The following is a 20,366-nucleotide window of genomic DNA, read 5'->3' on the forward strand; positions in this document are numbered from 1 at the left end:
GTGCATGTTTGTCAGAACGTGTCAAATTGTGCACTTCGGATATGTATAGTTTATTATACGTCAACTACAGTAAAGTGGACTTAAACAGTCATTAAAAATTTTTCAGTTTAGAGGTTTTAATTGGTTCTTTTCCACCTCTTCTTGGTTACTCTTTGGTCATATTTTAAGCTTCTCTTACTTCTTTAAACACACTAAACATAGTCATTTCATATTCTGCAACTAATAATTTCAGTTTCTGCATATGTCGCTTCTACTGGCTTTAAGTCATGGTTTTATGATCTTTGTGTGCTTTGATTTTTGACAATGAGCTTCTCATTTTCCTTGGAACTTGACCTGTGAGGTTTTTGGGTTTTTTTTTTTTTTTTTGCGGTACGCGGGCCTCTCACTGTTGTGGCCTCTCCCGTTGTGGAGCACAGGCTCCGGACATGCAGGCTCAGCGGCCATGGCTCACGGGCCCAGCCGCTCCGCGGCATGTGGGATCTTCCCAGACCGGGGCACGAACCCGTGTCCCCTGTATCGGCAGGCAGACCCTCAATCGCTGCGCCACCAGGGAAGCCTGACCTGTGAGTATTTTTAAGGTCTGGATGAAGGTGGGATTTTCCCAAGTGGTTTGCATTTGCTTTGGTCAGTAACTGGGCATGCAGATAGACTCACTCTGTGGTCCCCTTTGTGGGTCTTGAAGCTTTCATGAGAGCTGTCAAGTCTTCATAGATTCTTAGCGGGGTCGTCCCCCTCCACTCAGACTGTGATGGAGAGAGGGCAGATTTCTCCTGCTCCCATCTGTGGGTTTGAGGCTGTTTCTCATTCACTGTCACACTGAATCGGGGTCCTGGATGTATATGGGCATCTCCTATTGGACTCTCCACCCTGGGTGGGTCTCGTCTTTCTCTCTCTTTTTTTTTTAAATCTGAAATGTGTTTATTGGGATGGTTTCCTGCTCTTCTTGATTCAGGGCGCTTCCATTGCTGCTTCCGTCTGGAGGAGCATCCTTCTGTAAGCCTCGCTCTTCCTCTTGCAGGCTGGCAGAGGGCAGTAGAGCAGCTGCCACACAAAGCTACTGTCTGTGCATGGCTAGAGGCGGTGGTGATTTTATAGCATCCTGGGCATTTCACGTCCGTGAAGTAGGAACTGGGGCTCTGCACCAGGCACTTCTTCTTGTGTTCCTCTTCTCTCCTGGAAAGGGATGAAGGAGATCCATTCTGAGAGGCGTGTTCTCTTGGGGAGGTCGTCACTACCAGAAAACCATACTTCTCTCTTAGTGCCAGGCTTCAGCAGCTCCAGAGGGCAAGTCTCCAGGTGGGCATAAGGTGGCTTTGATATTTCCTCAATGCCCAGAGCTTCTGCTCTCTCTTTATTTTGGCCCCTGTAGCTTCCTTCCTGCTGTGTCAGCTCGGTGATGCTTTTAAAAATAGGTTTTTTATGTTTTTTAATTTTTTTTGCGGTATGCGGGCCTCTCACTGTTGTGGCCTCTCCCGTTGCGGAGCACAGGCTCCGGACGCGCAGGCTCAGCAGCCATGGCTCACGGGCCCAGCCGCTCTGTGGCATGTGGGATCTTCCCAGACCGGGGCATGAACCCGTGTCCCCTGCATCGGCAGGCAGACTGTCAACCACTGCGCCACCAGGGAAGCCCGGTTTTTATGTTTTATCTTGCCTTTTAATTGTTGCTGTCAGGAGGGTAGCTCAGCGTGTTTTGTGGACCACATTCTGAGAGGTGGAGTAGTTACCATAATCCTCAGCTTGTAGCACTCATGCGGGGTGTAGTTGGTTTCTCTTATTGGTGTTCATGCTCTTTGATAGCCCTGTTCTCCTGTTGATCTTTCTAGCGCCAACTGCACCTAGCCACTTGCCTTGGGTATAAATGTGGTTAAACCACACTGAATTGGTATCAGTGAATTTTAATCATATGAGTGATTCACATATAGGATAAAATAGCATATTGTAGTAGTATTGCAGGGGGTGGGAGCCAGTATATGCTTTAGATATCTGATTGACTCTTATTAATTTGTAAGACTTAGTAATTTTTGGAATATGAAATACACGAGTCCCAGAGCACAATGAGATGTTAGAGAGGTTCAATTTTACAGAATATTTTATGTGATAAAAATAAACCTACATGCTTATAATGTACCTTGATATCATTATCACCTACTTTTTGTTTGCTAAATAAGCAAGTAAAAATACTCTCCAAACCTGAAAGTTTATAACCTTGGAGAGAGGTAGGAAAAAAGAGGAATGATTTAATGTTCTAGAATATCTTGTGAGTATAAACAGATTTTATCCTAATTATTTTGTCAGTTTTGTTTTAGGGATGTTTGTCATCTTTGAAGTGGCATTGTTCTTGAGAATCCAGTTATACTTTAAAAAACTAGTTATAATTTTAAACCAATATCTTGTGATGATTAAATCACAAGATGGGATACTGGCTGTTAGGTCTAATTCTTCTTTATTTCTTACTTTTTAAATTGAGAAATAAATTTACAGAAGAATGTGTAAAACATGTATGGTTTAAAGAATTACTTAGCAGACACTCAGGTAACTACCACCCAGGCTTGGAAGTCCTCTTTTATTCTTTTTAAAGCAATTCTATCCAGTTTATTTGTTTGTTTATTATCACAGTAAGTAGATTGACAATGCTGTGCTAGTTTCAGGTGTTCAGCAAAGTAATTCAGTTACACACACACACACATATTCTTTTCCATCACAGGTTATTACAAGATATTGGGACTTCCCTGGCGGTCCATTGGTTAAGACTCGGTTCTTTCACTGCCGAGGGCCCAGGTTCGATCCCTGGTCAGGGAACCAAGATCCCACAAGCTGCACGGCACGGCCAAAAAAAAGATGTTGAATGTAGTTCCCTGTATCCAATTTATTTATTTATTTGCGGTACGCAGACCTCTCACTGTTGTGGCCTCTCCCATTGCGGAGCACAGGCTCCGGACGCACAGGCTCAGCGGCCATGGCTCACGGGCCCAGCCGCTCCGCGGCACGCGGGATCCTCTCGGACCGGGGCACGAACCTGTGTCCCCTGTGTCGGCAGGTGGACTCTCAACCACTGCACCACCAGGGAAGCCCCCAATTTATTTTTATTTTAGATAGACCAAAGACATTATCAATGCAAGGTGTTTGGTGGTGGCTACTTGAAGTCTGCCTCAGATTTCACAGAGAAAGAATGGGTGTTTTTTGGAGAGAGCTGTGAAAACGGATAAACTATAACACAGTGTGAGGAGTGTGATGAGAGTAGGACAAGGCACCACAATAACAGGGAGGATCAGATTAGCTTTACTGACGTGGTGACCAGAGGCTTCCGCAAAGATAGGGAGGAAGACGTGGGGCTGTGTGGCGGCAGAGAATGTAACAGCAGAGCCAGGGGACAGGAAGGTGGGGTGATGATGAAGAGGGAAGAGAACTGGAGAACCCGCCCGGGGGTCTCAGAGCCTGGACATATCTTGTAGGAGGTTAAGTAAGAGGAAGACAGGGTCAGCTGTATCTCAGAAGGATCCCTGGGTGCCAGCGTGTGTGCTTGTGTGTCTGGGTGGAGGGTGGAATGGGACCGGAGGCAGGGAGCCTCATGAGGCTTTGCCAGCTCTACTTTACAGCAGAGTCACAGCTACTTGAATCTCAGAGAGAATTACTTCCAAAGAAAATATTTGAAAATAAAAATGTCAAGGTTATGGAGATATAAACTCAAAAGACATCCTGTTATCTGTAAATTACAACTTAAAGAAAATGTCACTTGAGATACTAATGTAAACAAGAGGAGTTATTAGCTAACAGAATGATCTTTCTTTATAGAAATCTTAAAAGAAATATTTGTAGGAGGACAATATTACCCTCCAAGAAAAGAAATTCCTTGAAAATCATCTTTCAAGAAAAATGATCAGACATGAGGTTTTAAAATTAGTTCTTCCGGGACTTTCCTGGTGGCGCGGTGGTTAAGAATCCGCCTGCCAATATAGGGGACATAGGTTCATGCCCTGGTCTGGGAAGATTCCACATGCCGCGGCGCAACTAATCCCGTGCGCCACAACTACTGAGCCTGTGCTCTAGAGCTCATGAGCCACAATTACTGAGCCCACGTGCCACAACTACTGAAGCCCTCACGCCTAGAGCCCGTGCTCCACAACAAGAGAAGCCACCGTAATGAGAAGCCTGCACACCACAATGAAGAGTAGCCCTTGCTCGCTGCAACCAGAGGAAGCCCGCACGCAGCAGCGAAGACCAAACACAGCCAAAATTAAATAAATAAATTTATTTTTTTAAAAATTAGTTCTTCCCCTCTTATAATTCATTTATATCTGCTTACATGAAATTGTCCCAAGAAAGCCACAGATGACTTCCTCTGGAATAATAGCAGCAGCGATAGGCAGGCCTGCTCACCATCCTGCCTTCCTCCAGAAAGCCCTTCAGTGTCACTAGGCAGGTGTCATTAGTCTATTTTGTCATTTCTCATAGTCTTCCAAAAATAGTTACCTAGAGTTCATTCTTCCCTGTATTTTTTTAATTATTATATGCTAGAATCAAGTTATCTTTAGCTTTTACATTTTTCCCAGGGGGTGGAATTAATCCTTTCCTGTTAGATTGAACCATATGAAATTATTGATTTTGACCGTTTTTTGATCTACAGAAATAGCATTTTCATATGATTCAAACTAATAATAATAACTGGTGTCTAATGGAGTGTCTACCCTTTGATACAATAAATGATTGTTGGTTAGGAGCAATCAGATGTGCCTATGCTGTAGCCTGGTAAGAAAAAAACATGAGGGCAATACCACCTGTGCGATGGAAAGAGCGTCTGGCTTGCTGTCAGGAGACCCAGGGTAAGATCCTGACACGGATACTGACCCAACCACAGGAACTTGGGAGAGCCGGCCAGCAGCTGCACAGAGACTCAGCTTCCTCATCCTAAACTAAGCTTATTTTCCTTCACAGAGTTTTCGTACACATCAGCTAAGATAACTGTAAACTCAAATATATATAAATGTCTGAGCAAGTGCTCCTTACATGTTGTTGAATCTCTAGAATTTCGAATCCATTAAAAAATACTGAGTTCTGTCCTATGTCTGGAAGTGATGTCAGATCCTGAGCGTCAGAACAGCTGTGTAAGAAATCCCTTAGATGATCAGGAAAAACTTCAGGAAGCAGATGGTATTGCCGCTAGATCTTCAAGGATAAGGAAGGGTTTAGGAAGTAGGAGAAAGGCACTGTGGACAGAAGGAAGAATGTGAGCAAAAATATGGAGGTGGGGAAGGGTTGCTTGTGGAATGGGGCGGCAGGCACAGCTGTGAGAGAGATCAGGAGCTGAGCCGCAGCTTCCAGTGGGCAAGGTGGGCTCAGGGTAGAGACAGTGCGAGAGCCATTGATGAAAGTCTGGAGTTTAGGGAGGAAGCCCGAGTTGGAAGGAAAGGAAGGGGTTTGGTTTCAGACATGTGGAAGTTGAAGTGCTGGCAGGGCATACAAACAAAAATGTGAGTTTGGCCATGGGAACTCTGGATCTAGAGCCCCTTTGGAGAGAGGCCAGGGGTGGATGGCTAGGCTCACCAGTGGGTTAGCTGTGTTCTCCATATAGACTAAATACAAGAAGAAACTTGAAAGCTTGGGGAACTTAACTTTTTCCCCAAATAATATTACAGTTATATTCTTGTCTGTTTTATAACCAGAGATGAAGTTATTTGGTTGAGCGTTAAAATCAGCATATCAGGATTAAAGCTGACATCTAAGGTGGCCCATTAGCAGATAGGTGTTTAACTACTGACAGAATCCACTAGTCTTTACTGTTAATTGGTTACCAAGCAGTGTACGTTAGGCATTGAGGGGAAAAGCAGCATTTATATTTAAAACCTCTTGATTGCCCTGTTATCTTACTCTCCTAAACATACACTCACAAACGCTCTCTTCGGATGGTGACAGTGCTGTTGGGAACAGCCAAACTCTTCTAAGTAGTACGTGATAGAACGATAGAAGTCTGTAGTCTTCACGAGACTTCACAGTCAGTGGATGTGGTGGTTTTTAAATATGTCTGCAAATTCTTTAACATGCCTCCCTTCAGAGGTGGAGCCTAATTCCCCTCCTCTCTAAGACTTAGTGACTTGCTCCTAACAGACAGAATGTGGGGAAGGTGAGGTTGTGTGACTTTGAGGCTGGTTCATAAGGAGATAGCTGCTCCAGCTCTCTCTCGGATTGCTTGCTCCGTGGGAAACCAGCCACTGTGTCACGAGGACACTGGAGCAGGCAGCTCTGAGAAGGGGCCCACTTGGAGGAGAACTGAGGCCCCCCACCAGCAGCCAGCAGCAGTTGGTAGCCATGCGTGTGAGCCATCTTGGAACCAGATCCTGCGGGCCTTAAAACGGCCACAGCCCTGCCTGACATTTGACTCCATCTCAGGAGGAATTTCTAGCCAGCACCAACCAGTCATGCTGCCCGGGAATCCTTCACCCACAGAAGCTGTGAGCCATGATGAATGTGTACTGTTTTAAGCTCATACCAAGGTTAGGTGTGATCCGTTAGCAGCAGAGAGCGGACACACAGCCTGGGAGATAAAGAAAGGGGGACTGTTGATTCCCAAACTGTTTTCACAGATATAAAGTATATGAGTTGAACGCTGAAGTCATGATGATAGAAGTAATAACACATGAATACAGCTGGGACATGAAATGTCATGCAATGACAGTGTGTCATATTTGTGAAAGGAGGAGAAGGCTTCACAGTAGGTGTGGTTGGTGGAGAGGGATGCAAGAGAATTTTTCTTTGGAATGACTTTGAAATGTAAATTCTTCCTTTTATGTAATTTTCTTCACCAATTTTTCAACTTTTGGGGATAATGCACTCAAACTGAACTTAAAGTTATAGGACAGGAAAGCATCTTTAGGGTAACAAAAGCTAAATAAGAGAGCACTTGAAAACAGATGGGGGAGGCCCTGTGCACAGTAGAGCAGAGGGTTGAAGAAGACGCCCCTCGGCCTCTTCACCAGGCGCGTGTGCTCAGAGCGCACGTGGGGACTCACCAGCCGTGACACTCGCTCTAGGGTTGGGCCACGTCCTATTCTCTGATGCAGAGCAGTTGGGGTGAGTAAATTGGTGACTGTTGATTTGCTTGAAACTAATGTCACAATATCATTTCTTATAGAGCACTTACTTAGTGTGTTTTCTGGGGGGTTTTTTTGGGTATTTTTGTGGTACGCGGGCCTCTCACTGTTGTGGCCTCTCCCGCTGCGGAGCACAGGCTCCGGACGCGCAGGCCCAGCGGCCATGGCTTACGGACCCGGCCGCTCCGCGGCATGTGGGATCTTCCCGGACTGGGACACGAACCCGTGTCCCCTGCATCGGCAGGCGGACTCTCAGCCACTGCGCCACCAGGGAAGCCCGCTTAATGTGTTTTTGGATGTCATTATACCAAAAAAAGTTGTCTGGAAAAGGGTGTCATTTTTTTAGGAACTGTGAGAGTGAAGAGTCATTAACTGAACACATACTGTGCGAGGTGATGAACTTTTTGTTTTCATAGACAGAAGTGCAGTCTTCGATGGTTTTGGCACATATTGGAAAAGCACATTCGGTGCATGCTGGCAGAACGTTTTCAGTAGCACCTCAGATGGGACATAAAGCTAAGTCTTCTTACTAATATTTGGGAAGACTGAAAATCTACAAGACATCATTAGAGACCTAGGATGGAAGATGAGCGTATTGCATAATTGTCCACAATGGTTTGTTTTAGAAGCTTTATTATATATTTTTAATAACTAAATTATTGTAACACCAGTTTCAAAATATATATCAAACACATTACCCGAGGAGACAAAAATACATTTGACTAAAGCCATGTTATCAACTGACTTGTGATCTAAAACTTTTAACCACAACTATCAAGTGAGTTGTAGTTGTTTAATATCTAAAAAATCTAGTTCTGATAGCCTGTTTGTCAAACATACTTTATTTTGATAGCTTTCTGAGTCATGACTCATATACATAATTAGTACAAATGAGACATTAGCCTGGGAAATAAGCCCCCCTTTCTATCTAAATTTCAGCAAATCTAGCTAGATTATTTGTTTATTTATTGGCTGCGTTGGGTCTCCATTGCTGTGTGCGGGCTTTCTCTAGTTGCGGTGAGCGGGGGCTACACTTTGTTGTGGTGCGCGGGCTTCTCACTGCAGTGGCTTCTCTTGTTGCGGAGCACAGGCTCTAGGCACATGGGCTGCAGTAGTTGTGGCTCGCGGGCTCTACAGTGCAGGCTCAGTAGTTGTGGTGCATGGGCTTAGTTGCTGTATGGCATGTGGGATCTTCGTGGACCAGGGCTCGAACCCGTGTCCCCTGCATTGGCAGGTGGATTCTTAACCACTGTGCCACGAGGAAAGTCCCTAGCTAGCTTATTTATTGAAAATCTGATCATCGTGCGTTTGGGGTTGATAGCTTCATTAAGGACATTTTTATGCTTCTTTTCATTATCAAAATACCATTTATATGGAATTTTTTCTTCAACAGGAGGTTAGCATTTTATTTCAAAGGGGGATCATTAAAATTTAAACCCTGACAACACCAAATGTTGACAAGGATGTGGAGAAGCTAGAGCTCTCATATATTGCTGGTGGGAGTGTAAAACATCGCTTCACTGTGGAGAGCAGTTCGGCAGTTTGTGTCAGTTAAACCAGCCCTTAACCACACAGACCACCCATCAACCCGTTCCCCTTCAGTTACCCAAGAGAAGCCAGGACGTCTGTCCACATAAATACTGGTACATGAATGTTCAAGATGGCTTTATTCCTCATAGCTAAAAAGTAGAAATAACCCAAATGCTCACCAGCAGATGGACAGGGTAACAAAACCTGTTATATCCACGTGACTGAATACTACTCATAGCAGAAAGGAACGAGTTCCGGGTACGGGTGATAACGTGGATGAATCTCTAAAACGTCGTGGTGAATGAAAGAAGCCCAACACAAGGAAGTGACCCTGTCTGTGAGAACTTCTCCAGGACGCGGGACTCAGTGATGATCGTGGCACAACCAGCACCACCCCTGCAGATGGCTGGTTTGGGGCGGGGGGAGTGGAGGTGACTGGGAAGCACAGCGGGGAGCTTTCTGGGATGATGGAAGTGTTCCGTCTTGACTGGACTGGTGGTTACACTGTGATGTGCAGTGGTCAGAACTCATTCAGCAGTAGACTTTAAATGGCGTATTTATGGTCTGTAAATTATGCCTCAATTAAAGTAAACGTGAAAAACTTCACTGGGTATTTCTTAAAGTAGCCTGTTGTCACTTCATTTTGTTAACTTATTACCACTATGGATGTTTTTGAAACTTTGTATCTGAAATGGATTAGAATATATGCATATCAATTTTTTTAAGTGGCTAATCTTAAATTTAGGAATGTAAAAATTAGAAAATCATGTGTTCTTTTATTATAAGTGTTGTGAAATTATATATATGTGTGTATATATATATTTAAACAGTAAATTTTATTATCTTACATAGTTTCTAGGGGTCAGGAAATCAGGGCTTGGCTGCGTGGTTCAGGGTCTCTCATGACGTTGTAATCAAGATGTTGGCCAGGATCACAGTCATCCAGGGCTTGACTGGGCTGGAGGATCTGTTTCCAAGCCCGTGAAATAATATTTTTATGAGGAATTTCTGTAAAGTCAGGAACAATAATGTAAAGAGGGTTTAGCTTCTCATCTGGGGTAGGAGGTTTTAAGAGGCACTTTTTATTTTCAGACCCACAGTTCTCATGATGAGTGGACGCAGGGTAGCTGAGTGTGGTGCTGTGAAATGTTCTGCTTTTCTGAGCTGTTCACAGGCTTTCCAGGACGGGCGCCAGGCTGAGCAGCACACTTTCACAGGAGTGCATGGTGATGCGTCAAGTCCTTGCTGCTGCGCTGGAAAAATGCTCTTTGTATTTCACATGAGACTCTTCAGTATGGAGAGCTGAGCTCAGGCTCTGCTCCTCATAGTTGAATCTGATGGGTAACTTCATTGCTTCCCGTGTGAGATTCTTATCCCATTCAGCAGAATCGAGGTTCATTGAAAACAGGGAGAAACTGCGTTTTACTTTCCTATTGCTTACAGTATCTGGGATTATATCTGGCATATCGAGGGTAAACGAATTACCATGGTATCAAATGTGTATAAAACTTAAAAAAAATAAAAGCCCCAGTTCTCCTGACCCCTTCACAGTCACCCTGTCGTGTAAATAGAGAATACCTGGTGCTGGTCCCCCCTCTGTCTCTGACTCCTGCTGGGGTCTTGAGCACATGGCTTAGTTTCTTCTTCTACGAAGCTCCTTTACTACTGCTGCTTATAGCCTTTCCAGGCAGACAGGAGTTAGGGGACATCGTCAGAAGGGAGGTGATAGGGGCCTGAGGAAACGTGGGTTCACGAGGTGTGGGGAAAGATCTGGGGAGGGAGATAAAATGGTGAGGAGCATGTCGACTCCCCGAAGGAAGACAGGATGAAAAGAAGTCTGGACTTTTAAGTTTGAGAAGATGCTGTCTCTGTAGGTGCGTGATCAGGGTGTGGTGGAAGGATGAGGAAATATTAACTTATAAATTCATTCAAGAAATGTTAATCATTGATCGGAGCCTGTGGCCATGCACTGGGCTGGGCGCTGTGGGCGTTGGATGCACTGGGACCTGTGGAGAGTCTCTCATTAGCCAGGGCATGCCAGCACAAGTTTTCTGTCAGGTGAGAGTTTTGTATATATTGCAATACAAGTATTGTAAGTTAGAGGAATAATGTCTCTTAATTCATTGTTCCCTCAAGTAGATTTGTAGACGCTTGGAGAAAGAAGCGGATGATATGCCCAGATAAGTGAAGGCTGGGGGCAAGAGGCTTCTGATTTTCTCTGAGCTTGTTGGGGGTAGGGGTGGGTGGGGAGTCCGTTATACCTGGGCTTGGGTGGGCTCTGTTTGTTGTGGGAGATGGGTGACATCAGTGTCAGGCTGGAGAGTGAACCCGCGTTCACTGGGAACATAAATACCAGCCCTGGAATTCAGAATCCAGGTAGAATGTTGGCGGGAGAGGGGACCCTGAGCCCTGGGGCCCCAGGCAGCAGTCCAACTGGGAGGATGGTGCAGCAGGTGGAAGGCTGGGGAGCTGTTTCCTTTCTCTGGGCCTGTATTTTAGAAGCCTGTTGGGCTGTGACCGAGAGAACTTCTCCACTAGGTTTACTAGTCGTGGAAGTGACTTGTCCTCCCTGTGACCTGGAGTTGAACTCATCAGATAACTACCATTATGAGGGACCTCGATGTGCCCGTGTGAACAGGATTTGATTTCTTCTTATTAGATGCAATGAGAAGAAATAAGTAAGGAATTAGGTCATCGGTTTGTCTGAATAAATTGAGTTCATATGGAGAGCTTTAAATTGTTCCTATGGGTTTTAGTTTACAAGGAGAGAATGCATACTGATAGGCCTGTCATAAAAGGATAGAATTTACATCAAAGGTTTCTGTTTTCTTAAAAAACTCTGAAAAGGTGCTTTCTTCTAAATTTTCACATTGAACAAATTAGGGAATATGTACTAAAGTGTAAAATGTTGCCTATCTGTTGACTTACAAATTTATGGTGGCTTGTGTTTTTATAACCCGTTTAAAATACAGTTAAATTACACAGGTGTGTTCACTCTGAAATAACTCACTGAGCTGAACACTATGATTTATACAGTTTTCTGTTTGTGATATCTATGTCAATAAACTTTTATTAAATTACAATATATATGAGTATATACATAAGATATAATACCTGAATTATGACAACAGAGTATATCTTAGTCTTATAGTTAGAAATACACATATGACACAACACATAAAAAGAGCTCTCTCTTGTTCACGAGTATGAATATCAGAATATCAAACAGTTAAATTTCTCCTCTGTCCTCTTTTCATTGTTATTCTAAGCCATTGGTGTGGAGGGGAGACCAAAGAGACAGGTTTTTGTTTTTTCTTCAAGTTGTAAAATTATGAAATTAATGTGAATTGAAAGATTTGTTGCATGAACTTCATTTTTCTCTGGTGAAAAATATGTTTAAGGAGTAAAGTTCTGAGAGTTTTAAAAATACCTTTTGTTGTGGTGATTGGAAAATCTCAATAGGTAGAAATTAGAATCCTTTATTAGTATTAAAGCAGAAATTTGGGGCATTGTGACAGTCCTGCCGGGCATTTCTGGAGAACGAACCAATCTCTTTTCAAATGAAGTTTCTGTAACTTGGCAGTTTACAATATCTAGTTTTGAAAAGGGGCTTGCTCCATATTACCTTCTCGGGACGTTAGATAAACGTGGTCCAGTTAAGACCGGTGAACAGATCCTGATTCCATTTTCCAAGAGTCCAGAATGGGCTTGAACACCACACGATTTGGGGAGGACTGGAGCCAGAGGAACAGGGGTGGGTACCCCTGTGAAGAATTACAAGAGGGCGCAAGGGAGGTAGGAGGGACTCTGAGACTGAACTTGAGCCTAGAGGTAGAAAGTGGAGCTCTGAGGAGGGGCTGTGCACCTGTGTGGTTAGCACAGCCGGGCTGGAGGAGGTGGGAGGAAGACAGACGTGGCTAGAATTGCAGCTCTGTCCCTTTGTCAGCTCTGTGCCCTTAGCCACGTCCCTTCACCTTTCTCCTGGGATTCCTGCCCATTGTGGGGCTCATCTGCCCGACACAGAGGTTCGCTATGAAGACTGTGTGATACAGCGCGTGTGTCACGTCTAGCGTAGTAGCGCATGCTTAGTAAAGACTGTGCTGTATGAGATGGTCAGCAGTAAGCCTACTCTGTCCGTGCAAACTGCCTGACCTGTGGCACAGTTTGAACTCTCTGCTTCATGTTCTCATCTGTAGACCAGGGATATAATGATACCTACCTGAGAGTGTCATTTTGAGGCTTAAATGAGTTCATAAATGGAAAGTCATTACTTCAGTGCAAGGTTCTTGATGAACATAATAAAAATGCTTGATGCAATTATTTATCATTAACAGAGAATGGACATGCTTTCCAATTCCATTGTTGCCACTCCTCCAGACGTGTTACCTTTTTGTATTTATTTCACATAGATTAGATAATTCTCTGTCAATAATGGGTCAATCTTTGGTGTAGGCCATACCTATGCTGTTTTTAATGAGATATTTGTATATTAGAATCTTCTATGTATTTCAGCTTCTTGAGACCAGGTGGCAGTGAAATGACATTTGTCCTTAAGGTGTCACCTACACATTTTTTTTTTTTTTTTTGCGGTACGCGGGCCTCTCACTGTTGTGGCCTCTCCTGTTGCGGAGCACAGGCTCCGGACGCGCAGGCTCAGCGGCCATGGCTCACGGGCCCAGCCGCTCCGCGGCATGTGGGATCTTCCCGGACCAGGGCACAAACCCGTGTCCCCTGCATCGGCAGGTGGACTCTCAACCACTGCGCCACCAGGGAAGCCCTACACATTTATTTTTACGTTGTTTATCCTTAAACATTTGACATCCCAGTTTACTCAAATAAGTTTAATAGAAGCAGTCAGCAATTAGGAGGAAAAGTTCTTATGAGAAAGTAAACTTATTTATCTTCTCTTATTTATCTTCTCTTAGCTTCTAGGGAACCTATTTAAAAATCTTGATGTGTGTGCATTTTGACACTAGAGAAAATGATTATGCAGATAAACATACATTCCAGTCTGAGTTTGTTTTGTTCCCTGCAGATTGGAAATCCACGTGTCGAACTTACCCTCTCAGAACTCCAAGATATGGCAGCTAGGCAACAACAGCAAATTGAAAACCAGCAGCAAATGTTGGTTGCCAAGGTAAGTTATTAAAATAGCGGTGGGGAAATGTTCAACAAGTGTGTCCTTCGGCATTACTTTAGATTACCTGGCTAACCCCTGCAAGTAGGACCATGCCGCCACAGTGTTAAACACAATATCTTTCTTAATTATCTCTTCTGTAATCATAAGTGCATACTGTAGCTTCTTGAAGTTGGGAAAGTATCAGAACAAGAGCATCTGACCCTTGACTTGCACACACAACCCCCCGGGACAGGAAACAGTTGGCCTTACCCAATTGTAGATAAAATTGGGAAAGAAAGGATGCTTTCCATTGTCCCCTCTTTTTCCCTCTGGATGTGTTCTCGGCTGATGTAGTTGGCATTAGTGTTCTAGAGGAAGCCAATGACCTGTGATAAGACACTGGCCCTGGGCCCCCAAGACAGTGGCTTCCCTTTATCCCACCCTACAAGGAATTTGTTTGGTTTATTTTGGTGCACGGCATCATCAGCACTCATTATTTACACTGAGTACTAGATTTGTTGTTGAAACTCTGTCGTAGCATTTGAAACTGTTGCCGACCCGCAGTGAGGCCAAACAGACCACAACAGAAATGTTGGAGTTTGGAAAAGAGAAAGGTTTATTGCAGGGCCAAGTGAGGAAAACGGGTGGCTCATGCTCAAAAAATCTGAATTCCCTGGTGGTTCTCAGGGAAGCATTTCTATAGGCAAAATTTAGGGGAGGGCTGCAGGGTGTGTGGCTTTCTTCTGATTCGTTGGTGGTGAGCGAACAGTCTGGTGTTCCGGAGTCTGTGCTCAGCGTGGAGTTAGCATCCTCCACCTGGGTGGGGGCCTTAGTTCCTGCAGAAGAGCTCAAGGGTACATCGTTCTGTGTGTCCCTGGAGGAGGAGCCCAGGACCCTGTTGTTTCCTGACTGCTCCTCCTTGGTTCCTGCATTCTCTTACTTCCCTGGTTAGTAACTGAATCTGCCTTTTAGGGCTCAGGGAAGGCATAGGAATCTGAAGCCTTTTCCCTACAAACCAGAAATGGGGGCGCAGAAAAGGCTTTTGTACCTGGGACGGCCCCACAGGATCCTGCTTGCTTTCAAAACTTTTCTAAATAATGGTTTAGTCTTGGACTAAAAAATCAGACCTATCACCCATGCCTGCTGAAAATGATTTCATGTTCTAATGATCGTAAATGTTCTGAAACTGCTGTAGAGAGAACACGTTAACGCCACTACCTAGGTTTTTCATGCTTGCTCTGTAGAGAGATTTTCTTAAGAACCAAATGTCCAGTTCAATTTTTTATCATTTATTGAATGACCATGTGATTCTGTCCACTTTTATATAAATAATAGTTTAAGTTGGACTTGTTTTTAAAAGTTGTCTTACAAAGTTTATTGGATTTACAAGAATAAAGAACAATTAAAAGTAATTGGAAAGTATTTTCATTCCATTTCTAAGATGAAATGTACGTGGTATTATGTCATTATAAAATTTTCTAATTCTACTTTTTATTTTCTTTCCAAATATTGATCCAAGAGTATTGCTATTTTAAAAAAATCTTAGATATTTTCAGCAGTGTAATTCACAAGTTAATGCTGATCTTTCCACATTGAAGCACATATTCCCTTCCCTTAGTGTGCAGTGTGTAACGCCTACACAGTCACACTTAAGCCTCTTCTTAAGTATGTTTTATGCATACAGATGGGACCATGAATAATACTGACTGTTACCCTTAAGGTGTGCTTTCACATGAGTAGGGAAAAAAACTATTGAAGAGTATCGCATATATTTTTGCTGTAGGACTGTCCTGTTCTTGTCTGACTATAAAATGTTTGATTACTTTTGAAGGAACTAATCCTAAAGAAAACAAACCCTTCCTCAAAGGTTCCTGTCACTTAGCAGATTAGAGGTTCATCTCCTTACTGCTCACCTTATCTCTTTTCAATATAAAATCCTCTGCTACTCAGTGCTCATTTCCTTTAGGAGGTTAATATAAGGGACCCTTGAAAGCCGCTTTGTAGCAGCAGGAAACCTGGTACTGGCGGCAGGAAGCTTAGGCTGCTGGGGCTTCACACACAGGATGGAGGTGAAAGCGTGGCTGGCATTTCTGTAACATTCATTAAGATAGGAAATACTGAGGGATCCACTTAAACTTTTTTTAGTGTACAAAAGTTACTGTATGTTTCAGTTTTCAAAGTTAGCTATTTTCCTCTCTCAATAGGAACAGCGTTTACATTTTCTAAAGCAACAGGAGCGCCGTCAGCAGCAGTCTATTTCTGAAAATGAAAAGCTTCAGAAATTGAAAGAAAGAGTTGAAGCCCAGGAAAATAAACTGAAGAAGATCCGTGCCATGAGAGGACAAGTAGACTACAGCAAAATCATGAATGGCAATCTGTGTACGTGCCGCGGCCCACTGGCACCCACACTCAGCAGGCGTAGATGACGTGAGACAGAGGCCAGCTTCCAGATGCTCTCAGTCACAAGCTGATTTCAGATCTTGCTGTAGAAAAGCACTAAAGCTTTGCTCTGTCATCTGCATCTAACTGGATGGATTGGTTAGATTAAGAGATTTTAGAAAATCTTCTGCAGCTTTAGCAATGTAGTAGAGAGATCCTTTTGTTCCCTTGGTTGCAGCCGCCCTTTGGACTGGGGCTAGGGTACTCTTAAGACTCACCTCATCATGAGGGTCTGTTTTAATTGAACAGCATAAATTCTATCTGTGTATTAAGATAAAGCATACAAATGCTCACTTTTTATTTCTGTGTGCGTGGATTGTTACTTCATCAGTCAATTCTGTTAGTACCTACTTTATGTTACAGAATAAGCAAGATAGATTTGGATGGTCCTGCCCTCTCAGAGCCTTTGGTCTCTTTGGTGCCTTGAGATTCCTAAGTGGCTTGACCAAGATAGCTTTTGGACAGATTGCCCTAATTTAAAAATATTGCCCTAATTTAAAAATATTCAATAATTAGTGCAAATTAATTGTTTGTCATATGAGCGGTCACATTTTGTGTTCCAAAGGCTTGTTGAAGTGTGTTTTGGATTATGGATATTACAACTTTCTCTCCAAGGTCTGGCACTAGATGATGCTAAAGTTGAGTTAAATGGATAGAAATGAAGAAATCACAAAATAAAAATAACAAAATACTATGAAAAAAAGAATATCAACTAAATTATGTTTTTTTTTTTTTTCCTAATTGGTGGGAAATTATAGCTGCCGAAATAGAAAGGTTCAGTGCCATGTTCCAGGAAAAGAAGCAAGAAGTACAGACTGCAATTTTAAGAGTTGATCAGCTCAGTCAGCAATTGGAAGATTTAAAAAAGGGAAAACTGAATGGGTTCCAGTCTTACAATGGCAAGCTGACAGGACCAGCAGCAGTGGAGCTGAAAAGACTGTACCAAGAGCTACAGGTAACTCACCTGGGTCTGAGGAATGATTCTATTAAAACTTCCTTATCTTTTGAGTTTTCTTTCAGTGTGGAAACCTCAGGAACTGGAAACAAATTAATGGATTCTAATTTAATAGTAGGCACAAAATGTATTCAGTACAAAATAATTTTTTAAACAGCTTTGAGACATAATTCACATAGCATACGATTCACCCATTTAAAGCATACAATTAAGTGGTTTTCAGTATCTTTACAGAGTTCTGTATATGCCACCACAGTTGATCTTAGAATATCTTCATCACCCCCAAAAGACACCTTTTAGCCATCACCCCACAACCCCCTATCCCTCTAGCCCTAAGCAACCATGACTCTACTTTCCATTGCTATGGATTTGCCTATTCCAGAAATTTCATATGAATGGAATCATGCAGTTGTAGTTCTTTGTGACTTGCTTCTTTCACTTAGCATGTTTTCGGTACAGAAATTTCAGTATGAATTTAATTGGCAATATGATGAACTGGTAAAGAATTAAGCTTTAGATAATACTTAAGGCCTCTGTGTAAACTGTGTTTTGACAAGATAGATGCTTATTTGTTAAATCCTTGTCTTAGTCAGCTTGGGCTGCCTTAAAGCAACAGACATTTATGTTTCACAGTTCTGGAGGCTGGAAGTCCAAGATCAGTTCATGGTGAGGGTCCACTTCCTGGCTGCCTTCTTGTTGTGTCTGCACATGCTCTGATCTCTCTTCCTCCTCTTATAAGGACACTAACCCCATCATGAAGGCCCCACCCTCACGACCTCATCTAAGCCTAATTACCTCCCAAGGGCCCCATCTCCAAATACTATCACATTGGGGATTAGGGCTTCCACATATGAATTTTGGGAGGACACAATCAACAACCCTTAAGATTCCCATTTCTCAGAAACTGTCATTCAGCAGGTGATTTTTTAAAAATATTTATTTAGGCTGAGCCAGGTCTTAGCTGCGGCACGCAGGATCTTTAGTTGCAGCATGCAGACTCTTGGTTATGGCATGTGGGATCTAGTTCCCTGACCAGGGATTGAACCTGGGCCCCCTGCACTGGGAGTGTGGAGTCGTACCCACTGGACCACCAGGGAAGTCCCCAGCAGGTGATTTTTCAAGCCAGATACAAGTTTTGCAGTTATATTAGTACTTGCTAGAAAGTATTATATCATTTTACGAAATGCAGATTTTTAATTACAGAGAGTAAACTCACTTGTTGCCATTAAGTTCTGTAATGTACACGCATAGAAACAAAGTGTTATAAAAATTTATTACTTTTTATATTTTTAAGCAGTTGTTAAAAGTGCAGGGTTTTTCTTTTTTCTTTTTAACATCTTTATTGGAGTATAATTGCTTTACATTGTTGTGTTTCTGCTATATAACAAAGTGAATCAGCTATACGTATACATATGTCCTCATATCCCCTCCCTCATGCAAGTGCAGGGTTTTTTAAGGATTTATTTTTGGTAAAGTGTGATGACTGTAGTACATTTATTTATATATATTTCCAATTTTTTGACTGCAGTCTAGGTTATAAAGTACATGTTACCTCCTGTCTGTACACATATGCCAGTATGTATGTGCTAGTACATGCATGCATCTGAAAGAGTTTAGCAAGACAGGACTTAACCTTCTGTGTGCAGTGCACTCTCATGTTTTCTGTTCTCTATTTCATTTTTTAAAAGTGCTTGTTATAACCCATTAAAATGATACAAGAACATTCTGCTTGGTGATTTGGCCATCCTTGGGTTTCCTGCTGCCACATTCAATGGACTGTGTGAGGCAGAACAGATACCCCTCCTTATGTCACTGAACCCACCCACCCCCGTTCCCTAGGACCACAGGCATGGTGTCCCACAGTCATTACTGGTACTAGTCATTCCGTACGCTTTGAAGAAGACACATTTGCAGATATTTGCTCTTTTTTTGTTCCATAAGAAATATGTTCCGGCTTCATCTGTGCTGTATCTGTAAAATATTTAGCATACAGGGGACGATGCCTGTATGTAAATACACGTAAGAACTAAATGTTGCTTTTTTCTTCTTTTTTTAATCCCCCTAACAATGAGAACTTGACTATTTAGTTAATACAAATCATGAATGTTGTGTTTTCTATTTTGCAGATTCGTAATCAGCTCAACCAGGAGCAGAATTCAAAGCTCCAGCAGCAGAAGGAGCTCTTGAATAAGCGCAACATGGAGGTGGCCGTGATGGACAAGCGGATCAACGAACTGCGTGAACGTCTTTATGGGAAAAAAATTCAGGCATGTGAAAAAGAAAATACTTCTGTGAGATAAACTACTGAAAATGGTTCATCCCCAAAGTGTACATCTTCACTGTAATGCCATTCTGCCCCCCATTTGCCATAGCTGGTAAACGTAAATTGGCCATAAACCATAAGAAGTGACAGCAGAAGAAAGCTCATGTTCCCAAAGACACAGTTGTTTCCTGGTGTATGTATGGATCAAAACCGCCCGGTGCGCCGCTCCTCACCATTCGTTCTCCCCAGGCAGCTCTGTCTCCTTTCCACTGGGGGGAAGCTTTGGCGCTGGAGTTGCAGCAACCATTTTAAGCTGCGCCATGTGCATAAATTCCTTGACCTTGTGTAGCCTCGTGTCCTTGCTGTGAACTGAGAATTCCTATAAGGATTCTGAGAAATAACCCATGTGGAAAGGCTTTGTAAACTCTTGAGAAAAGTGCTATATAAGGAGTTAGGGCTTTTTAAAAATCTTTATTTGGTATTTTGAATTTCAAAGGTGGTAAATACTCACTGGAAGAAAGTTAAAACAGTGCAGAAATATTTAAAGGAAAATGTGGAAGTCCCTTCCATCCTTCTCCTCCTCCAGGGATGGTAGTTATTAATGGTTCCAGTCTTCTGCTTAATATAGAGAGAAAGGTATTCAATTTTTAATTGAAAATGGAATTGTAGGAATTATATCATTCACACTGTTCTGTACCTAATCTTTTTTTTTTTTTTTTTTTGAACTGCAATATGGGTATCTTTCCAGGTCATTATTACCTCATTCCTTTTGTAACTTCTGTGTAAAATTCCATGTTCCAGGGCCTGTGGTCATGTTACCCAGCCCTGTTGTTAGGCAGGGTGTCCCTGAGTCTTGCTGTCAGTGCTTCGTGAGCGTATGCATCGCTGGGAGTTTGTGGGAGGATAAGGGACTGCTGTGTGTGGTGTCTCTGGCTGGATGTAGCACTTGACCTTTCGTTCCACCAGTGGTGCTCA

General features: G+C 42.9%; 1 protein-coding gene across 1 annotated transcript in view; it reads left to right on the forward strand.

Moving 5' to 3' along the window:
• PPP1R13B (protein phosphatase 1 regulatory subunit 13B) overlaps positions 1-20,366 on the forward strand; it is a 52,753-nt gene that overhangs the window by 20,861 nt on the left and 11,526 nt on the right. Inside the window, exons 4-7 of the mRNA XM_065870935.1 lie at positions 13,651-13,752; positions 15,939-16,113; positions 16,932-17,128; positions 19,255-19,395. Of these exons, the coding sequence (XP_065727007.1) occupies positions 13,651-13,752; positions 15,939-16,113; positions 16,932-17,128; positions 19,255-19,395 (615 nt within the window). The remainder of the gene's footprint in view (positions 1-13,650; positions 13,753-15,938; positions 16,114-16,931; positions 17,129-19,254; positions 19,396-20,366) is intronic.

This window comes from Phocoena phocoena, chromosome 2, assembly GCF_963924675.1.
Source record: "Phocoena phocoena chromosome 2, mPhoPho1.1, whole genome shotgun sequence".
Lineage (NCBI taxonomy): Eukaryota > Metazoa > Chordata > Mammalia > Artiodactyla > Phocoenidae > Phocoena > Phocoena phocoena.